This window comes from Nicotiana tabacum, chromosome 16, assembly GCF_000715075.1.
Source record: "Nicotiana tabacum cultivar K326 chromosome 16, ASM71507v2, whole genome shotgun sequence".
NCBI lineage: Eukaryota > Viridiplantae > Streptophyta > Magnoliopsida > Solanales > Solanaceae > Nicotiana > Nicotiana tabacum.
The window spans coordinates 157,604,945-157,628,450 of NC_134095.1; the positions used below are offsets into that span (position 1 = coordinate 157,604,945).

At 37.8% G+C, this 23,506-nt stretch overlaps 2 protein-coding genes across 2 annotated transcripts; one reads left to right on the top strand and one right to left on the bottom strand.

Annotated features, from left to right (window-relative positions):
• Positions 1-1,548: 1,548 nt before the first annotated feature.
• Positions 1,549-1,881, top strand: LOC107779236 (uncharacterized). Its single transcript, XM_016599613.2, has one exon. The coding sequence runs from the start codon at positions 1,549-1,551 to the stop codon at positions 1,879-1,881; it is 333 nt and encodes a 110-aa protein (XP_016455099.1).
• An 8,184-nt stretch (positions 1,882-10,065) lies between these two features.
• On the bottom strand, positions 10,066-11,372 carry LOC107779231 (phosphoenolpyruvate carboxylase kinase 1-like; the record flags this gene model as incomplete). The annotated part of the gene is given in 2 exon segments (NM_001325276.1): positions 10,066-10,113; positions 10,589-11,372. Coding segments are annotated over 2 exon segments (832 nt in total), but the record flags the coding sequence as incomplete, so codon positions are not given.
• Positions 11,373-23,506: the final 12,134 nt, after the last annotated feature.

Sequence of the window (23,506 nt, forward strand, 5' to 3'; positions counted from 1 at the left end):
CTTTAATCTTAGGTATCACCTTATGTGTGTGGATGACAATTGTGCTTGGAGTTTCAAATCTTCTGTCGTTTTCAAGGCAAACATATTCAAAGTGAGAAGTTATAATAATAATCACACATGCGGCTATGGTAAAAGATACTTAACACAACGTCAAGCTACTTCGCGTGTAATTGCTAGTATAGTCAAGGACAAGTATGTTAATCCAAAAAAAGTTTACACTGCAAATAATATAATAGAGGACATACAAAAGCAACACGGGATTGAAGTGAGCTACATGAAAGCATGGAGAGCTAAAGGGATAGCAATGACAATGATAAGAGGGAGTTCGAGTGATTCATATAAGGAGTTGTCAAAGTATTTTTATATGTTGGAGCATACAAATCCAGGAACGGTTACAAAGTTGCACAAATCAGAAGATGGATGCTTTCTTTATGCATATGTTTCGCTATATGCATCTATCAAGGGCTGGGAGCATTGCAGACCGATAATGGTTGTTGACGGAAGTTTCCTTAAAGCAACATATAAGGGTACCATATTGACTGCTTGCACACAGGATGGAGCTGGTGAGTTGACTGTATCTACCTTGTTTCTGCAGTTTGTATAATGTTGTGGTTTCATGTATAAAAGTGTATAGGATTTCACAGCTGCTGTTTTTATAAAATTTGCAGTTTGTATAAGGTTGTATAATTGTGTATAACTGTGTATAGGATTTGTATAATTGTCTGAATCCTAATATCTATTTTGTATAAAAAGAAAAAATCCTTCCACTTGCATATGCAATTGTAGATTCAGAGAATAACAAATATTGGGAGTGGTTCTTTGTCCAGGTAAAGGATACTTTTGATGTTAGGGAAGGGATGTGTATAGTTTCAGATAGAAACGAAAATATCTTCAATGCCACAAAAATCGTGTACCCAGAAGCGCACATTCAAGAAACATCACAAACAATTGAAGGATAACTTTTTTTGCTTTGGCTAGAGCTTACACGATAGAGAAGTTTGAGTACCATATGACAGAGATGTGCAAAATTGATCCAAGGGTGCAGCTTTACTTGTTCGAAATTGGTTAGGAAAGGTGGTCTAGGGCATATTCCAAAGTGAAAAGGTCGATGGTAATGACTTCCAATATTGTAGAGTCAATTAATGCAGCAAACAAGGATGCTAGAGAGTTACCAGTAATGCGGTTGCTGTAGTACATGACAAATTTGCTACAACAGTGGAACAACAAAAACAGAAAAAGTGCAATGGAGACATCTACAGAGCTTGACGAAAAGTACAACAAACTCCTCCGGAAAAATCTGATTGCATCGGAGCAAATGACGGTAAAATAAATCAAATATAATGATGCTTGTCGTTGCTGACTTGCATTTTACTGCTTGTATAAGGATGTATAACTCTATATAATAATGTATAATGTTCTTTAACTTTTTTTAAAAAAAAACTTTTGTAGGTGAGGCCTGCTATGGAGTAGTTATATGTTGTGTTTGAAGGGGTAAAGCGAAACATAGTGTGCCTAGAAGAGGGAACATGCAGTTGCGGAAAATTTCAAATGGATGAACTTCCATGTCCTCATGCTTGGACGGTTTTGAAGAACCAGCAGCTGAAACCTGGCCAGTATTGCTCTTTTTACTACAATAAGGATAAATTCCTTAGAACTTATGAATTTCTAGTGAATCCGATGCCAAATGAGAGTTTATGGGTAATCCCAACAGAGGTGCTGGAAGATGTGGTCATACCACCTAAAGGGAGAAGGAATGCAGGGAGGCAAAGAAAGGAAAGACTCAAACCTGCTTCAGAGAAAGAGTCTAAGAGGACGTTTTCATGTTCTGTGTGTGGACAAGGTGGTCACAATAGAAAAACATGTAGGAATCGACAAAAATAAATAGTTAGAAACATAACACTTCCTATTACATTTGTTGTCATGTTGAGTAGTTAAGTTTCACAAACAATAGAGTTACAAATGTTGAGTAGTTAAGTTTCACAAGCAATTGAGATGTTTCATTATACATGTTTTGATTATCCAATAATAGTGTCTTGTTGTTTTTAATGGTACTAAATATATTGATAGATTGTACAAATACAAAATATAACTACAAACAATCAATAGTATTATATGTATACATATGTATAAATGAGAGTATAAGTTTATATAAATTTGTATAACAATGTATATTATTGTATACATATGTATAAACCATGCTATATTAACAAAACTGCAACCATAATGAAAATACAGACTTTGTTAAAGGACAAAAGCAACAGAAATATTCATTAAAATGTAATTCATTCACAGCCACAATGTATAATGACTACCACAAATTACACAAAAATAAAAACATCTATAATATTCTTTAAGGTTATCTCACAAGTAGCAGAATAGTACTTAGACAAAACTAGGCAACAACTCCTGATATATAGAAAAATTACAGTAAAATGGAAAAAACAGAACTATTTTCTCGGTCGTCCCCTCTTCCTCTTCCTGAAAAGTCTCTCTAGGATTTCATCACCACTAATTGCACCGGACTGTTATTTTTTCCTTCCATAATCCCACAACAAAGATCCCCACCTGGTGCGAAGTGTCTCAATGTCAAAATTATCTTTTTGAATTTCCTCACCAAGGATGAAATACTCAGCAAATCCAACAACAAAAGCACCACAATCACTGTAATTAAAAAGAAACAAATCAGATTCAAATTGGTACACTAATAGTAAAATAGTAAAACAATTGAGATTAACCTACCATTTGATATGTTAGGGCATATTATTAACCAGATTAATCTGCAAAGCATCATAATGGGATTTATCGGTATATGCACCATTGTTCCAATCAATACCCTTCTTCTCGACATAAAAATCAGAACTCTTCAAGAAGTAAGGTATCATAATAGTATAAGGTAATGCAGCATCCAAAGCAAGTCTATCATTAATAGCTCCACGGTTAGAGTCATAGATGTGGATACACCTATCTATGAACGTAAACAACCCCAAAACCCAATGGCCCAATTTTGTTCTTCCGCGCTTCACATAGATAGGGAATAAGACGCGGTCAACAGTGTGCAACGGTACATTTGCATCTTAATAATATCCTTTAATGTACTCTTTTATCTCATGCCCTTCAGGAATCACTGAAGGATCTTGATTCACTTTAAAATCTTTATACAGGGAGTTGATTTTGTTAAAAGTCGGTTGTAGTAAACCGCATGGCAACACTCGGCCCATATTTTCCCCTCTCCTCAAATAATAAAAAAGGACATCCAAGTGCTGAGACAAGAAATAAAACAAAAAAACCATCACTACAAGATTTTTTAAATATAGAAATTTATACACTATTATAGAGAGGTATACATATTTATACAAGGTTATACAATCTTATACTGTGATTATACAAAGCTATGTATGCACTATGGGGGTCTCAAACAATAAAGATATGCAACAAATAAAAAAAGGCATTAGAACAGAAAATTATTAAATACCGTGTCAATCAAAGGTCGACCACAATAAGCAAGTGAGTGGAACCAATCCTTCATGGTCACACGACACGAGCCAAAAGTAAAAGCTTTCGCAAGCTTATTTATTTTATCGGTGTATATATTTTTGGCACTTCAAATCACAAAAAATAAAAAGTAATCAGAACTACCTTCATTGACAAGTATAAAATCAGAACATGAAAGATTAAAGAAAGTGAAGATACATTCGCCTCGTATCCATCTCATTATCAACAAACGCGCAAAACTCTTTAGCCAATGGCGACAATGGATCAAAATCATCAATTTTGATCGTGAAAGGATGCTTGATATCAAAAATGAGCTTGTGTGCCGATCCTGATGCCCCCGAATCAAAAAGTGGCAAATATGGAGATTTGGCATATTTTCCTGGTATTTTCTGTCGAACTGACTGTTCAGGAGAAATATAATCATCTTCTACGTCTATGATGGATGATTTGTGAAGCACAATTTGGGACATTTGTAGCACAGTTAAATCTTCATCGCCAATTTCATCCCAAATGTGTCACCCTTGATATCATGTATTTTAGAAAGTATGTTTGGTGTGAAGCAATTTATTCGCTAATTAATTTGAAAAGCATTTTTAAGTATTAATTAGTATTTGATCAAATTTTTAAAAACTGATTCTAAATATATTTTTCTCAAAATATTAAGCAAAAGGTTTTATGCAAAAAAACTAGAAACCCAGACAAACAATTTGTTACTTAACACAGAGAGAATTGGAATGACTGAAACAGAAACATAGTAATAAAGGGAAAATGTCTTCGTATCACCAGCTGAAGATTAGGGACTCGGACATTCTTAAGACAGTTTTCAGGATCCGTCATGGCCATTATGAGTTATTCGTGATGCCTTTTGGCTGACCAGTATTAGAAAAGAGATTTACCTTGCTCCGAAGTTTCATAACCGGCTTCCGAGCCCTTCAACAATTCGAATCGATGCTCAACGCTCCAAAACTAGCCAATAATTATGCAAACCCATTAATATAAACTCAAATACTTATTATGATCCAAGTCTTCCTAAATGACCATTCTCTAAGAGCCTGTTTCGAAAGTCACTTTGGTAATGGATTTGGATGTATTGGGTGTAATTACACAATTTGACATATTTGTTTGGCCAAGTAATTACTTGGTCAACATGAAATTGGGTGTAATTACACTCTCCAATTCTTAAGAGGGAGGTAAGAATTGATGGTAATTATACTGTATAATTACAAGGTTGTCTTTTAGTTTCTTTCCTTTTTATTTTTATTTTAGTTTATTTTAATAACTTTTTATTTCTATTATTTTTAATTTTATTTTTACTTTTTAATTTTTTTTGAAATTTTTAAAAATATTTTTCTTTGTACATTATTTTCTTTTATTTAAGGGTGTCTAACGGGCCAGGTTGACCCGTAACCGGATCGGCCCAGACCGGAAAAAATCGGACCGGCCTGGTACATAGAGGCCGGGTGGGGCTGGGTAGGGGGGTAAAGGGGGTTGGTCCGTTTATTTTTTTTAACGGTTAACCGGACCGGTCAAACTCGGTCCACGTGAACAGTACCGTGTACCAGTTTAACCGGATTGGACCGGTACAACGGCTAAATCTTTTTTTTTTTTAATTTTTTGAAATCTGCGGGACCCACTAACCGTTGGCAACGGCCACCCCTGGCAGGGATTCGTTGCTCAACACCCTTAATTGCATTAATAGCCTCTTTTTCTTTAAAATTTAACTTTTTTTTAATTTACAAAATTAACCTTCTCTAAAACTATAAATATACCCCCTCCTCTTCCTCATCTCTCAATTCTCATTTCTCAATCTCAATTCAAGTTAAATCATGCCTCGTACTTCTAGAGTGCGCTCATATGTTTGGCAACACTTTGAGGTGGTAGAAGAAAATTAAGAAGGTGAGAAAGTAAAGTGCAAGAACTGTGGTCAAGTCTTAAATCTTCGTTCAGGGTCTGGCACAGGCAGTTTAAGGAGGCATATAAAGTATTGTCTTGAGCGTCCTCCAGAAATTCGTATTTAAGATTTTAAGACAATTTGTGTTATTTTAAAATTATTAGACGTATTTATGCTTAATGTTTTAGTTTGTTAGATTAATATGAAGTATTATTAATTTATTATGCATGAAAAGTTAGTTTTACTATTTTTTTGTTAATTTACTTTTTAAATGCAAACTTTAATTTTGTAATTTTGAAATAAATGTAGCACTCGCAATTTATAAGTGCAATTTTTTCCCATATTCCTTGTATTCTTTATGTTAATACTTTGTATTAATATAACTTACAATAGTTATACAAAATACAAAAAAAAAAAAGAAATACACTAAACCCGGCCCGGCCCGGCCCCCTCAACCTGTAACCCTTAGGGTTCAATTTTTATCCGGATGAACCCGAACCCGTTAAACCAGGTAAGACCCAACTTGTAACCGGCCCGGATCATAACCCATACGGGCCCAAAAAATCTCAACCCAACCCGGCCCGACCCACCCGTTTAACACCCTTACTTTTATTCCTCTATCTTTACTTCTTGTGAATCCATGTAATTGCTTATATTTTATTTTTTATTTATTTTATTATTCTATTTTTTGAAACTACACCTCCTATTATTAAAAATAATGAGTCATTAACAAACTTGACATACAATGAGTGATGCAATTAAAGTAAAATTTCATTATTGAATGTGGTTATAAACTTATCATGTTTCCTAATCTTAAGTTGCAATGAAACTTACTATTATTATGTTGGAATTTGACATATGTTAAACGATTTTATTTTTTTTTTGAATTTTGAAAATGTGTTTATTTATGGTTCCAATTTACCTGTTTCAGTAGTACTGGCTCACATTGCATGTTTTTCATTTTTTAGTTAGAATTGATAGATTAGTTTTGTCAAACATTTGAATAATGTTATGGCATTACATTTATAAATATTTTATCAGACATAAATTCCATGATGTTCTTACAAAACTTATATTTTTAATTGTTGTAAGTATCTAAACTAAATTTTATTAATTTAAAAATATATATAAATTATTTTTACAATATTAGTTATAAACATATGATTACTAATTAATGTATATTCACGAAAAAATATACATCTTAAATACCAAATATAATATCATTTATACTTATATAAATTTATAGGCATATATTTATTATATTAGCTTTTAAGTTTTGATAATTGCTTAATTTAAAATTTAATCTAATTGTGTAATTACACTTGTGCAACCAAACAGTCAACTTATAATTACATTGTAATTACACTATGACAAACAAACAGGTTATCGTAATTATACAACTATGTAATTATTAAGCTGTGTAATTACTATCCTAGTAATTACATAAATTATTACAAAGTGGCTTTTCAAACAGATTCTAAATTTTTCATGAATCTTCTTCTGTTGTCAATTTTATTATCGCCGGAACGAAATATAAAATTCTCGCTATACCGATATTTATCAAACCAGTCCCTATTCACATGGCTGAACGTGATACGTCGGCTCACAGATGTATTGTAGTATGTGGCTCTTTTGACCATTTCTCGGTTTCTCCGTCTTTTGTCCTTTTTGTTTTAGATGAGACCACATGAGTTCAACTGCTGGTTCTGGTCCCTGTCTTCCTCTCCTTATTTTATTTGCCAGATCTCTCTCTAGATTCTAGAATTCCCTCTGTATCTTTTACTGTCTAGACCCTCAGATTGCTCGTCTTTTATACACAATTTATCAGAAGCGTATTTAATACTTTAAGCCAATGCATAGAGTGTACCCATTGTATTTTTATATATATATATATATATATACATTTTTCAATTTTATATGTATAGTTATAGTGTGTATGTGTTAAAGTCTAAGGCGGTTTTTGTGGTTATCAACTCATTTCATTAGTAGTACAATGAACCCCCTCCATTGTTTATTTAATTCTACCTGTCAGATTCTGTTCCTTTTGTCACTTTCTGCTTTTCTTTCTTATTCTTTTGCTCTTTCTTTCAGTTCTTCTCTTTTTTCTTTTTTTTGGGTTTTTCTTTTTGTGTGCTTTCCTTATTCGTGGTTCTGTTTGGGTAGTTTTGCACAGAACCAACAGAAGATGTGAGGTTTTAGGGACCTGTCCTTTGTATGAACTGTGCAAATGTTTCACAGCCACATAATGTTTAAGGTCCTTGTGTGCGGTCGATACCGGGGGCCGATATCAAGGCCTCTATGGCATGTCAAGCCCAATCTCGAGGGGCTCGGAGTAAAAACTGAAGTTGGACCCCGAAATGCATACCTCGAGAAAGCATGTCGAAGGCTCATCGCGGCCTACCTGAGGCAATATAAAATCAATGATCGTCATGAAAAAGCGGGAAAGCTCCCAAGGACATGTGGCTAGAGCTGACCATATATGTAAGAATAGTACAAATCCGTATTAGGCCATTATACAGCTGTATCAATAGTATTTCCTCGTCATTATTAGACATGTACTATGTTGGAATTTCTCCCTCCACCCTTGTCATTTTGTAACACACATGAATATTGAATACAATAGAACATTTTTTGCTTTTCTCACGCTCAATACTGTCTTTCAGCTTTATTATTTTTCATTCATTATTCTTCATTTATTGTTCTTCATTTATCTATTATCGGACCCGAGGTCCCTGATTCCATCGAGTTCGAGACCCCGGTTCTTCATCAACATTGGTTTGCATATCTTATTCTCTTTACTTACACTTAACATCTATTGTTTAACAACTAGTATTGAAATAAATTACATATTTTTAAAACCACAAAATCAAATATAATTATTAATACCATTTTCAAGATAAACCGTCATGTTTAAGAATTGAATAACAAAAGTAGTAGCAAGGGCGGATCTAATGCAAAGATTATGGATTCATGTGAATCAATAATTTTTGCCTAGACTATATATTTGTATTAAGAAAATTATTAAATTTGGAACCAAGTTCATTGGCCTATTATAATTGTATATTAAGTTGAGATCATTGCAGGAATCCACAAAATTAAAATTCTAAATCCGCCTTTGAGTAGTAATATATTTTTCCGTGAAGATTCAGTTCAATTAGATCTTTTTTGAAAAAAAGAAAAGAAAAAGAAAATACCATCATAAGTTCTTGATTTTGTAAGTTGAATTTTGAATACTACTACAAAGTTAATTGAATCTTGACCGTATTATTGTAGAAATTCATCTAAATGTAAACAGACAACATGCACACTATGCTTGTGTTTGACCGTGGATTTCCAAATTTATTTTGAAAAATTTGATCTGGGTGAAATTTGGTTTGAAGATGAAAATGTGTTTGGACCTAAATTTTCAAAACATATTACACTCTTTTTTTTTAAAAAACATGAAATATGACTTATATCCATAAGTTCTAAAAATTATCACAAATACCCAATAATACTTTTATCAATAACATTTATTATATCATCGCAAACTATAATCCTGAACATAAATAAATTTAATACAAAATTATTATTTTTATAATAAACTACATAATACACTATCAGATGACCGAGAACACGAAGCAACATTGTTACAAAATAATAAATGGTACGCTCTTTTATAAAATACAAAAGTTTGAGATAATTTTTAAAAAATGTAATAGTTATATTTTGGGCCAAAGCCAGCTTTGGTTTTTGGATTTTGGTTTTGAGTTTTGAAAATTTATCAAAATATAGATAAAATCTATGCCCAAATATGTATTTGCCACGAAAACTCCAAATATATTTGCAAAATCTATGGCCAAACGGATCTTATGGACTAACGAGTGAAAGAAAGTATAGCAATTTGTGCGTGATCTAAGGCTTAAAAACTCAAAAGCATAGGCATATGCTATCTTTTGTAGATTCCACTCCCACTCTACAAAGCTATAACAAAAGCAATATGGTCCCATTCCTTGATTGATGGACAGTACACTCTACCGTACCTTTCCAAGTCCTTTTACTTCTCCATTCTTCGTGAATCTAGACACAAAAGTATATCCTAATAATATGTCTTTCTAGAAAATTAAAAGGGATCCCTTTTCCTTTATCTAATGTCAAGAAATAGAGGCGGAACCAGGATTTTAAGGTTATGTGTTCTAATCATTAAATATTTTTAAATATTTAATAATTTTTTCAATATAAATACAGAGTTTAAACAAAAGTTACTGGGTTCGACCAAACTCATAGCTACCACACTACCTCCGCCCCTGTCAAGAAACACATATTATTAAAATCAATTAAATTGGAACGGAGGGAGTATATTATTAAAAAAAGGTAAAAATAAAATTACACAAAGATCCAGGTCAATGAAGAGGAAAGGATGGTGCTTTGTAAGTATAATTTCAAACACAAATATAAGCAGAAATTTTCCTTAAAGATCCATAGCATTATAAAAGCAGAGCAAACTTTATTACATGGTGCTTCTCTAAACAAAAATGAAGGATAAAAGCACAAATACTTCCCTCAACCTTTGATATTCCAAAAACATATAAAGGTGGGGAAAGCATGGAATTTTTACATATATAGCCGCAAATCTTTCTTTCTTTTTATTTTCCTCATAATATATACAGCAGAAGCTTAACAGATTTGCACTGCTAGTAGTTAATCAGCCATTGATCTTGTTTCTCCTCCATTAATTACCCATTGGTGTCCTGCATTTAATAAAAATAAGATCAAACTCAGCTCCAATTGATCAAAAGTCAAACCAAGGGACCATACAAAAAATTTCACATTTTTTTTTAAAAAAAAAACTTATTTTAAATGAGCGCTTAACCATGAATCTTCAATTTTCATTTGAATTTTTCGAAAATTTAGAAAACGGTTATTTTTTAAAAAATTTAATTCAAATCACTCACAAAAATTCAAAAATAACCTAAAATTACAACTCTTAACTTTCAAATATCATTTTCACTTGAATTTTTTACTTTTTTCCGAAATTTTATAATTTTTATGTCCATACGCCCACTAAAATACGGGTACTAAGCTCCCCATCACAAAAGGGCCGGAGCTCGAGGATCAGACTATTTTTATGACTTGAACCCGTAATCTTCCAGTCGCATGAAGTCAAGGCTCCCATTCAAAAGTCAAACTAAAATGAAAGCCTAAAAAAGGGCAAAAAATACATACTCAGAACTTGTTCAGCTGAAAACCTTCTAGAAACATCCTTACAGATCATTTTCCTCAGCAAATCCTTAGCTTCAGGTGAAACCGACCTGAAATTCCTAGTGGGAAATCTCAAATTTGCCCTTAGAACAGCCTGAAATGTCTCGGTCGGAGTTTCGCCGTAAAAAGGAGGAACTCCAGAAAGCATAATATACAAAATAACACCGGCGCTCCACACATCCACTTTCTCATTATATTCTTTCCCCATTAAAATCTCCGGCGCCACGTAATACGGGGTACCCACCACCCCACTCATCAACCCCTCCTCACACCCAACAAACCACTCCGCAGATCCAAAATCAGCCAATTTCAACCTGTCCTGAGAATCAAAAAGGATATTATCCGGCTTAATATCGCGGTGGGCCACCCCCATTTTGTGACAGTGATTAATCGCGGAAATTAATTGGAACAGAATATTAGCAGCGGCCGGTTCGGATAACGGCCCGGTTGAAACCCGGTCGTAAAGATCATTGTTTGGACAGAGGTCGGTTACCATGTGAAGGAAGTTTTCATCTTCGTAGATTTTGTGGATTTTGAGAATGTTTGGGCTACCGGAAAGGAGCTGAAGAATCTTGGGCTCCTTGTCGAGGCACTCACGGTCGGTGGAATCGAGGAGAAGGGATTTTTCAATAGATTTACAGGCGAAGGAATGACCAGTGACCGGAGAAAAGCATCGGTAGACGGTACCGAATCTACCACGGCCGATTTCTTCGCAAATTTGGAAGTCGATTTTCAAGGCTTGGCTCATATCTCAAGGTTTGTTATGATTTTTTGGGGGTTTTGTTGAACAGAAGAGGTTATATTTATAAGAGTAAAATACCGAATATTCGTAGGTAGGTTTTACTTGAAGGGTAGAGAAATAGAGAGAGAGAGTTAATTCAATAGGATGGTTAGTCCTTTTTTGTACATTTTTATTTGTGTATAATTTAAATATTTAATTGATAGTAACAGTTTAAATTAATTACTTGATTTATTATAATCTATGACTAGTTGACTACTAAGTGTTGTAATTTGAGTTGGTCTCACTCTCCGAGTATAGTTTTATATAACATTTTTATTAAAGAAATTGGAACTCGCTTAGATGTGGACTTTACCTTAAATTGTTTTACTTTATATTTTCTTTAAGTATTTTCTAACAACTTATATAATATGTTATTTTTAAATTAATAAATTTTTAATTTAAGATATTAATTTTATACATACTATTATTGCTGAATCGACGTGTGTAATTTAATATTTTGAATGTTATAAAGTTTAATTTATTTTCTGTATTTTTTTGTATTTCAAATCTGCTTATTGAATATTTATTAAAAATAGTTGAGGCATGACTCGCGACAAGGACAAGACACGAGGCGTACTGCATGTCTTGGTGGAATCATTTTAAAAGTTAGTTCAATTTTCATCGACCTTAAATTCTAAGTACTCCCTATTCATTTTATATCATGAAATATACTTCTATTATTCGGATATTTTTCATTTCGATTTCTTACTGTCTTTTTGTTGTTTCTATTTTTTTGTTATGGCTTTTTCGCTATTATAATTCTGTTAATACTGTTGCGATTATGCTTTTCTTGAGTTAAGGGTCTATCGGAAATAATATCTTCACTTTTAATAGGAAGAGGTAGAGGCGAATCTAAGATTTCTATAATATTGGTATACCATTAAAGAGAGGAGGAAAAAAAATTCTAAGTGAGAATTGATCCCTATTTCTCTAGATAAATAAGTCATCATTCAACCAAGTGCACATTTAACATTTTTGGAGCATGAGTGTCAGCATATAATATTAGACCATCAACAATAACAACAGACCCAGTATAATCTCATAAGTGGAGTCTGGGAGGGTAGTATCTACCTAAACAAAGCATATAATATTAGATCAATTTTAAAAAATATGTACATAAAACATCTAGTTTAGCGGAGAGATAATGTGTTCACTTACCCTATAAATTAATTACACTTAAATCACTACTGGATAGAGATAAAAATATACATACACACTACCCTCATCATACATGAGTTATGTGATTTCATTGCGTTTACAAATATTGTTGTTGTAAATATTAAATAAAGAAATTTAAGGGTATGAACACCAAGTTTATTTTCTATACAATCAATTGGTTTAATGACTTCAGAGTGTAAGCAGTTAGGTCATCTTTTCATCTTATGTATAGTTTTATATGTTATTGGCAAGAAAGTAGACTTCCTTTAAATTAAAGAATATCCTTTTTTTCTCAGATATAGATTGTATGTTAACGGCAAGAAAGTGGACTTCCTTTAATTAAAAATTAGTAATTTCGGAATTTTGGACTTCCTCTATTTCTAGGTTTATACTTGCACCATGGGATTTGCTTGCTACTGTTGTTGGTAGAAAAAGTCTATTCCCAAATTCCATACTTAAGCAAGATTCAGGGTCAGTTTACTCCTTGTATTGGTCAAAATCTGATCATCACGATCGAGCTGACCAACGTCCCGCCTAAGTGATCGACCAGTGAAAATAGTATAACCCGCTTCATGGCCCTTTCGCGGCATCCGACGAGTCGGCAAGAACGGCGCCTAAAATCACGACTAAGACCCATTGGAGACAAGAGGACGTCGAGCCAAAAAAAGGGCAAGGGTGCCATGACTATATATAGCAAGGGAAGGCTTTCAAAAAGGAGGCTGCTCCGCCTATCTCTCGAAGAAAACCAAAATAGCTCTCTGCTATTATTCTTGAGAGAGAGGAATGAATATCTAGAAAAATATGTAAAGCAATCTCCTCATCGATTGATGGGAGAGACAACTTTAAATCTCAATAAGATCATTTACATTCTCTTCATCCTACGTATGATCCATACTGTTAGTTCTTTGATCTGGAATTTAATATGTCTGACTAAGATTTACCTCTTCATTTTTTATTGATTTGTTCAAAAAGATTTCAATATCTTTTGAGTCAAACAATTTGACGCCGTCTGTGGGGATTTCTTAGTGAAATTTCCTAGTTTCTCCCAGATCAAAGACAAGAAATACAATTGCTCACCAAAAGGAGCGCGAAGAGAAAATCCAACCCACGCGAGATGAATGAGCAGCGAAGTAGGGGGAGGAGAGCCGAGTAAAACAATCAAGCTTAGAAACCTTCACCCCATCAACTACCGATACGCCAAACAAGGCGAACGACATTACCAATCAATTCTCCCCCATCGGACCACCGGATGAGGGCAAGGAAAGTTTCATTCTAACTCGCATCCTAGTCTCTACTTAAGTAGGAACATAACGGCCACGCAAGCGAAGAAAAAAAAACACTTCAATTAAAGGACGAAAAACTACTGCAAAACAACTGTGATACCTCCCACCGACAATACCTCCGAGCCGAAAGACAAGATCCAAACAAGGAAACTACAATTTTTGTGTAGAGAGAACCTAAGCGAAACAGCAACGCTTCACATTCTCTGACATCGTACCCTCCGTTGCGAGCAATGCCAAACAGATTGGGACTATCCCAGAAGATATTTGGCTCTCCAAAACCTGGGACTGACGATGGGTTACTATTTTGATAAGTTTGAAATAACACCCTTTAAGGCCAAGGGCCTTCGCCAAAAAGAAAAAGTGTCTGACCTCGATCGAAGGACGACGGGATACTATTTCGATAAGTTCGAAATAACACCCTTTAAGGCCAAGGGCCTTCGCCAAAAAGAAGAAGAGTTCGACCTCGATCAAACGACGACAGGTTACTATTTCGATAGGTTCGAAATAACACCCTTTAAGGACAAGGGCCTTCGCCAAAAAGAAGAAGAGTTCGACCTTGATAGAATTCGATAAGTTCGAAATAACACCCTTTAAGGCTAAGGACCTTCGCCAAAAAGAAGAAGAGTTCGACCTCGATCGAACGACAATGGGTTACTATTTCGATAAGTTCGAAATAACACCCTTTAAGGCCAAGGAAGGGCCTTCGCCAAAAAGAAGAAGAATTCGACCTCAATCGAACGACGATGGGTTACTATTTCGATAAGTTCGAAGTAACACCCTTCAAGGCCAAGGTCCTTTGCCAAAAAGAAGAAGGGTTCGACCTCGATCGAATGACGACGGGTTTCTAATTCGATAAGTTCGAAATAACACCCTTTAAAACCAAGGGCCTTCGTCAAAAAGAAGAAGAGTTCGACCTAGAGTAATTCATATAGGGCAAAAATCACGTGTCCACAACACCCTTTAAGGCCAAAGGACTTCGCTAGAAAAAGAGTTCGACCTTGATCGAACGACGACGGGTTACTATTTCGATAAGTTCAAAATAATACCCTTCAAGGCCAAGGGCCTTCGCCAAAAAGAAGAAGAGTTCGACATCGATCGAACGACGACGGGTCACTATTTCGATAAGTTCGAAATAACACTCTTTAAGGTCAAGAGCCTTCGCCAAAAAGAAGAAGAGTTCGACCTTGATCGAACGACGACTGGTTACTATTTTGATATGTTCGAAATAACACCATTTAAGACCAAGGGCCTTCGCCAAAAAGAAGAGGAGTTCGACCTCGATCGAACGACGATGAGTTACTATTTCGATAAGTTCGAAATAACACCCTTCAAGGCCAAGGTCCTTCACCAAAAAGAAGAAGAGTTCGACCTCGATCGAACGACAACGGGTTACTATTTCGATAAGTTCGAAATAACACCCTTCAAGGCCAAGGTCCTTCGCAAAAAAGAAGAAGAGTTTGACCTCGATCGAACGACGATGGGCTACTATTTTGATAAGTTTGAAATAACACTCTTTAAGGCCAAGGGCCTTCGCCAAAAAGAAGAAGAGTTCGACCTCGATCGAACAATGACGATTTACTATTTCGATAAGTTCGAAATAGCACCTTTTAAGGCCAAGGGCCTTCGCTAAAAAGTAGAATAGTTCGACCTCGATCGAACGACGATGGGTTACTATTTTGATAAGTTCGAAATTACACCCTTTAAGGCCAAGGGCCTTCGCCAAAAAGAAGAAGAGTTCGACCTCGATCGAACGATGACGGGTTACTATTTCGATAAGTTCGAAATAACACCCTTCAAGGCCAAGGGCCTTCGCCAAAAAGAAGAAGAGTTCGGCCTCGATCGAACGACGACGGGTTACTATTTTGATAAGTTCAAAATAACACCCTATAAGTCCAAGGTCCTTCGCCAAAAAGAAGAAGAGTTCGACCTCGATCGAACGAAGACGGATTACTATTTCGATAAGTTTGAAATAACACCCTTTAAGGCCTAGGGACTTCGTTAAAAAGTAGAAGAGTTCGACCTCGATTGAACAACGACAGGTTACTATTTTGATAAGTTCCAGATTACACCCTTTAAAGCCAAGGGCCTTCGCCAAAAAGAAGAAGAGTTCGACCTTGATCGAACGATAATGGGTTACTATTTTGATAAGTTTGACATAAAACCCTTCAAGGCCAAGGGCCTTCGCCAAAAAGAAGAAGAGTTCGGCCTCAATCGAACGACGACGGGTTACTATTTCGATAAGTACAAAATAACACCCTATAAGGCCAAGGGCCTTCGCCAAAAAGAAGAAGAGTTCAACCTCGATCGAACGACGATGGATTACTATTTCGATAAGTTTGAAATAACACCCTTTAAGGCCAAGGGCCTTCGTCAAAAAGAAGAAGAGTTCGACCTTAACTGAACGATGACGAGTTACTATTTCAATAAGTTCAAAATAACACCCTTTAGAGCCAAGGGCCTTCGCCAAAAAGAAGAATAGTTCGACCTCGATCGAACGATGACGAGTTACTATTTCGATAAGTTCGAAATAGCACCATTTAAGGTCAAGGGACTTCTCCAAAAAGAGGAAGAGTTCTACCTCGATCGAATGACGACGGGTTACTATTTCGATAAGTTCGAAATGACACCCTTTAAGGCCAAGGTCCTTCGCCAAAAAGAATAAGAGTTCGACCTCGATCGATGACGACAGGTTACTATTTTGATAAGTTCAAAATAACACCCTTAAAGGCCAAGGGCCTTCGCCAAAAAGAAGAAGAGTTTGACCTCTATCGATGGGTTACTATTTCGATAAGTTTGAAATAACACCCTTTAAGGCCAAGGGCCTTCGCCAAAAAGAAGAAGAGTTTGACCTCGATTGAACGATGACGGGTTACTATTTCGAAAAGTTTGAAATAACACCCTTTAAGGCCAAGGACCTTTGCCAAAAAGAAGAAGAGTTCGACCTCGATCGAACGATGACAGGTTACTATTTCGATACATTCGAAATAACACCCTTTAAGGCCAAGGGCCTTCGCCAAAAAGAAGAAAAGTTCGACCTCGATCGAACGACGACGGGTTACTATTTTGATAAGTTCAAAATAGCTCCCTTTAAGGCCAAGGGCCTTCACCAAAAAAAAAGAGTTCGACCTCGATCGAACGATGACGGGTTACTATTTCGATAAGTTTAAAATAACACCCTTTAAGGCCAAGGGCCTTCGCTAAAAAAAAGAAGAAAAGTTCGACCTTGATCGATCGATGACGGGTTAATATTTTGACAAGTTCGAAATAACACCCTCTAAGGCCAGGGGCCTTCGCCAAAAGAAGAAAAGTTCGACCTCGATCGAACGACGACGGGTTACTATTTTGATACGTTCGAAATAACACCCTTTAAGGCCAACGGCCTCCTCCAATAAGAGAAAATTTCGACCTCGATCAAACAATGATGAGGCACTATTTTTATTAGGTCGAAACGCTTCTAAGTCCAAAAGCCATTAGAAAGAATGACAGGGACTTGCCATACAGGCATTCATCTCACTTCAAAAGCCATGAAGTGATGGAATAAAGGTAAGTACAAGGCAAATAACGAAGAAAAGACTCTCCTTTATGCAAAGTCATTATGCAGACTATCGCCGCTTACATATGGCCCAAGCTAACGATAAAAAAAATGGGGGAAGAAGGAAGAAGAATTTAAAAAAAAAGAGGGAGGGGGAAGAAACAACAACAAACGACAAACAACTGAAAGTAAGAACAGGCAAGAACTACATTCTTCATTCGGCGTCATCACCGCCACCACCATCACCATCTCCAAGAAGCTCTCCATTGCCATCATCCACACCCCCATTAGCTTTTGGCGTCGCCGTATCATACCCACAATTGATGCGAGCCTCCCGCGCTTTCACTCGCGCTTCTTCATAGGCAGCCTCTTTTACAGTACCCGCCTCCCACAAACTCTTATATATATCCCGCTGGGCTTCGGCATAGACCCAGAGCTCATGCATATGGCGGGGAACGACAGTGGAGGAAGACTCAACCTGAGCTAATAATTGCTCATTTTTTGCCTCTAGTGTTGCGATCCGATCTCCCAGAACCGATGTTTCTTGATTGATCTCGCTGATGCGCTCCTCGAGTCTTGCCTCCATGAGGGTAGTTGTCGCTCTCTCTGACTCATGTTCGGATTAGAGGACGCGGATGGTGTTCTCCAGGGCCGCCGCCTTCGCCGAAGCCTCTGATCAGGCACTCTCGATGCTCTCCAACCTAGCGACTTTGTTCTCTAGAGCGGTCAATTTCTCATCCACTCCACGATCATCGCCTCGACCTTGATCAAGTTCTGATCCATCTCCGACTGCATCGACCTCAACTTACCCTACAGATGCTCACATTCAGCGGTGACTCCCTTACCCAACTCGAGCTCTTCGTCCTTAATTCGATGTTGTTCCTCGAGCGCACTCTCTCTGCGGATAGTTTGCATCAACTCCTGGTCCCTTTTCTCCAACTCCTCACCAAGAGCCCGATTACTGGGGTTTGTCCTCAGCCGCTCATGCATCTCGCGACACCTGTTGCGGTATCGACGATACTTCTCCAACATCTTCAAGAAAATCTTGGCCTAGATGTTGGCCCTGTGAATGCTTTCCACTTCTACCATATACGTCTGAAAAATGTAAAGTCGGGTTTAGGCTAGTATTTTCGAGAAGCGCGAAGGAAGAGAACGGAAGTAAAATGCAACGTACCCTTAAGCCCATAACAGTCACCTCGTCCATCAAATCAACATTAGGAACAGATCGAAGGGCCTCATTTTCGGCTTCGGAGCATAGCAGGCTGAACTATAACACCAGATCCTCCCCTTCCCCCAAGAGATTGACACCAGAAGGGATCTGAAGAATATGGGCCAAGCTCCCCGCATGAACCACCGAATGAGTAAGGCCCTCTTCAAACATCCTGACATCAACGGGGTCCAGGTCCAACTCAGATTCGTAATCGTCGACCACCATGCATTTTCCTCTTTCTGCTGCTGAAGAGGAAGCACGACCCACTGCACAAGATGAGTGTATGTCCGAAATCATAACGGCGGCCCTAGAAGTCTGATTCTCCACCATGATAGGTTGTTGGTCACCAACAATAGTTGGGATTTTTGATTGAGCCAAGGCAATGGAGGGAATTTCTGATTATCGATCATAGATACCGACAATTCCGACGGTATGTTCCGTCCCTACGGGGGGAGCCACGACAACACCCTCTCCAGAGCCCGTTGGGGGAGAATTGTCTAGATGAATTACTATTGGGGGTGCAGTCTCAAACTCCACTCTCTGTCTCTTCGATGACCCCTCATCTTCCCTAGTAGACGGTGATTCACCCGTTGGGCGAACGATATCGGTCGGGACCTCGTCCTAGAAGCGGCCCTCGCAGGAGTAACCAAGGTCGCAGACTCAACTGAAGCAGACCTCGATGAAGGTCGGGCAATGGGTACCACGATAGGGTGAGCGGATGCAGCCGGCTAACGAAAAGCTAATGGAGGGGCCCTTGCTCTCCGTACTCTCCCTGACCTCGACAAACGACACATAAGAAGCTAAGCAAAAAGAGAGAATAGTAGACAGAGACGTCATCTCACCTATAAGGGGCTTGCGTTCGAACCTTTTATGAAAGGTCGACCATGTACGAATCCCCACTATATGGGGAAGTATGGTACCCACCCATTCATGGATACCTTCGACAGGCGGAGGGGGCAATCTCTCAGCTTCAAAGACGTGATAAAGTTTAGTACCAACAGAAAACGGTCGAGCATTTCACTGACTAAGAATACAAACTTACGCGCAAAGTTCCACTTCTCAGGAAATCCCGTTGGGTCCGCCACAATGTGCTCAGTCCGCATATAAAAGTAATTCTCATATAAACGACGGTTGGTCATGTCGTCCATCTTCACCACCAAACTCCTCGACCCCCGAGGACGCATGTGAATCATCGAACCGCGAATAAGTTGAGGAGCAAAGATGTTGAGCATATGGTCCAAAGTGACCTCGTGACCGGCGAGTTCCCCGTACTTGAGAAGCATAAGGAATAACTTGTACAAATACGGCGAAAGTTGGGCGGGGCACACTTTGTAAAAATGGCAAAAATCCACCATAAACAGAGGAAGAGGAAGTGTGTACCCTACAATGAAGGGGTAGGCGTAGAACACACAGTACCCGGGGTGGTCGAAATGAACTATGTCTTTCCCCACTGCTGGCCGCATATCAACGTAACCAGGGATTCCCTACCTTTCTTTCAACTCTGTAATATCCCTCTCCATCTTAACGGAGTGAACAGGTTCTGGTTCGACCCCGGCGGGAGTATTAAGTCAGTCGGCTCTCTCCTAGTGCGAGGCAGGATCTTAATCACTGATGGGGCCTCCTCATCCTCCACCGCATCTGCCCCTCCGGTGACCTGAGCAACACTTTACGGCACCGGACTAGCGACAGGGAGATTGTCACGAGAAGAATCACCAGCCATTTTTATCAGAAAATAAGCCAAAGAAATAACAAAAAGAAGGGATGAGAATTTTCAGTGAACAAGGGGGCAAACAGGAAGTTGGAGTATCGGAAAGAAAGTATATCTGCAGGGTTCTCCCAAATAAATGGCACAGAAGTGTGTTAATCGAATGATAAGCTCCTCCTATTTATAAGAGACATAAATCCCCTGAGCACGAAACCTAAAAGTCGCTAATCGAGTTTGATAGGGCACGAAACATTTTAGTCCCACAGGAACGTGTGTAATAATGATGGCAGTCACGAAACAACTCTTTAATACCAAGCGACGTTTCGGTTCCGAAATTGCCGCAACAGTCTATGGGAATCGAAAGAACGCCTCCACTCCGCCAGAAACCCAAGAAATGTAACTAAGGAACAAAGAGTCGAAAGTCAGATTTTTCTCGAATTCGCAACAATCATGATCCGTCTACCGAGCCCGACGAAGGACGACCCCGATAGATGGAGGGACTAACTGTATTGGTCAAAATCTGACCATCACGACGGAGCTGACAAATGTCCCGCCTAAGTGACCGAGCAGTGAAAGATAGTATAACCCGCTTCATGTCCCTTTCGCGGCATCCGACGAGTCGGCAAGAACGGCGCCTAAAATCACGACTAAGACCCATTGGAGGCAAGAGGACGTCGAGCCAAACAAAAGGCAAGGGTGCCATGACTATATATAGCAAGGGAAGGCTTTCAAAAAGGGGGCTGCTCCGCCTATCTCTCGAAGAAAACCAAAATTGCTCTCTTCTATTATTCTTGAGAGAGAGGAACGAATCTCTAGAAAAATATTTAAAGCAATCTCCTCATCGATTGATGGGAGGACAACTTTAAATCTCAATAAGATCATTTACATTCTCTTCATCCTACGTATGATCCATACTGTTAGTTCTTTGATCTGGAATTTATTATGTCTGACTAAGATTTACTCATTCATCTTTAATTAATTTGTTCAAAAAAGTTTCAATATCTTTTGAGTCAAACACTCCTCAGTTTCTACATTATTAAATAATTATTATTGCCTATTAAAATTTTTTGCAGTAAATACCTTTCCCGTTTGACGTAGCTCGATATATTGACTACATTCTTGATTGTTGGTGTACGTGTGAATTATTTTCTTATTTTATGAGTTAAGGAACTAATTCTCCTCTTAATTAATATGAGAACTATGACGTTCGTCCACTAAATAATGCTAATATTATATCATAATATATATCCTTGAATACGCACTTCAAGTAAAATAATTAAAAGAATACCTATATTAGCACAGTCGTGATAGAGATTGAGGCAAGACATTCAATCAGCAGCTAATTAATATAGTTAAACCAACTTTTGGTTAGATATAATTTTTTGAATTTTCTCTAATTAGTAAAATATTCATAAAGTGTTTGTGTGTGTGAGGGAGACCCATCTACAAATCAAGACAAATAAAAACTATTTTGCATTGTAAAAGTTAGTGTAGGGGTTGCACATCATCGGCAGATGTAGAGTGATAGTGTCATCTGAATCCAATATTTTGACTCGGACTTTACATACTACAACAATAACAATATACCCGATATAATCTCATAAGTGAAGTTTGGGGAGGTTGGTATATACGCAAACCTTATCCCTACCTCTCGAGATAGAAAAGTTATTTCCCATGGACCCTTGACTCAAGAAAAGATGAAAAGAGAAAGAAGGAAAGAAGACGAAGAAGAAAGAGGAAGAAGAAAGAAAGAATAGGGAGAGAAAGGATGATAAGGAAAAGGGGGTGGGGGGAAAGATAACAAAAGCAACAACAACAACAATAACAAGTAAAAAAAGAGAAAGTAGCATCAACTAGTAACAAACTGAAAAATACGATACACAGAGCGAATGAGACAATAAGCAAATACTAGAAGTCAAAGAATATGAAAAAAAAGATCTACTAATACTACTAAAAAAGAACGGGGAACTCTCGACTATCTACTAGTCTACTACCCTAATCCTCGACCTCCACACCCTTCTATCCTAGGTCATTTCCTCTATGAGCTAAAGTAGCACCATGTCCTGCCTAATCACATCTCCTCAATACTTTTTAGGCCTACCTCTACCCCTTCTCAGCCCCGCCACGGCCAACCTCCCATACATCATAATAGGAGCATCCGTACTCCTCCTGTGCACGTGCCCGAACCATCTCAGCCTCAACTCCCGCATCTTGTCCTCCACTGAGGCCACTCCCACTTTGTCCCAAATAACTTCGTTCCTAATCTTATCTCTCCTTGTATGCCCACACATCCATCTCAGCATCCTCATTTCTGCTACTTTCATCCTCTGAACATGGGAGTCGTTAGGTGGCCAACAGTCAGCCCCATACAACATAGTAGGTCTAGCCACCAGTCTGTAGAACTTACCCTTAAGTCTTGGTGGCACCTTCTTATCACATAAAATACCAGATGCGAGCCTCCATTTCATCCACCCCGCACCAATAGGGTGGGAGACCTCATCATCAATCTCCCCGCTACCTTGGATTCTAGACCCAAGATACTTGAAACTATTGCTCCTCGGGATGACTTGAGTATCAAGCTTCACATCCACGTCCGCTCATGAGTCTTGTCACTGAATTTATACTCCAACTATTCTGTTTTGGTCCTGCTCAACTTGAAACCTTTAGAATCTAGGGACTGTCTCCAAACCTCCAGCCTCGCGTTAACCTCGACTCTCGTCTCATCAATCAGTACTATGTCATCGGCAAATAACATGTACCATGGAGCCTCCCTTTAAATGTGTCGTGCCAGCACATCCAACGCTACAGTAAATAGGAACGAGCTAAGGGCATCCCTGGTGCAACCCCATCACTACTGAAAAATGATCCGAGTCATCTCACATTTTCCTCACCCGAGTATTAGCGCCATCATACATGTCCTTGATTACCCTAGTGTATGCTACTGGAACGCCGCTAGTTTCAAACATCTCCACAGAACCTTCCCCGAGACTTTATCGTACGTTTTTTCTATGTCTATAAACACATGTGTAAGTCTTTCTTTCTCTCCCTATATTGTTCTACCAATATCCTCAGCAGATGAATGGCTTCCGTAGTCGATCGTCCTGGCATGAATCCAAACTTATTCTCGAAAATAGACACACTCCTCCTCACCCTAACTTCCACCACCTTCTCTCAAACTTTCATAGTATGACTCAGCAGCTTGATACCTCTATA

Bases quoted from the DNA above. Each gene is read 5' to 3' on its own strand.
- LOC107779236 (XM_016599613.2), top strand. From the start codon at position 1,549: ATGGATGAACTTCCATGTCCTCATGCTTGGACGGTTTTGAAGAACCAG.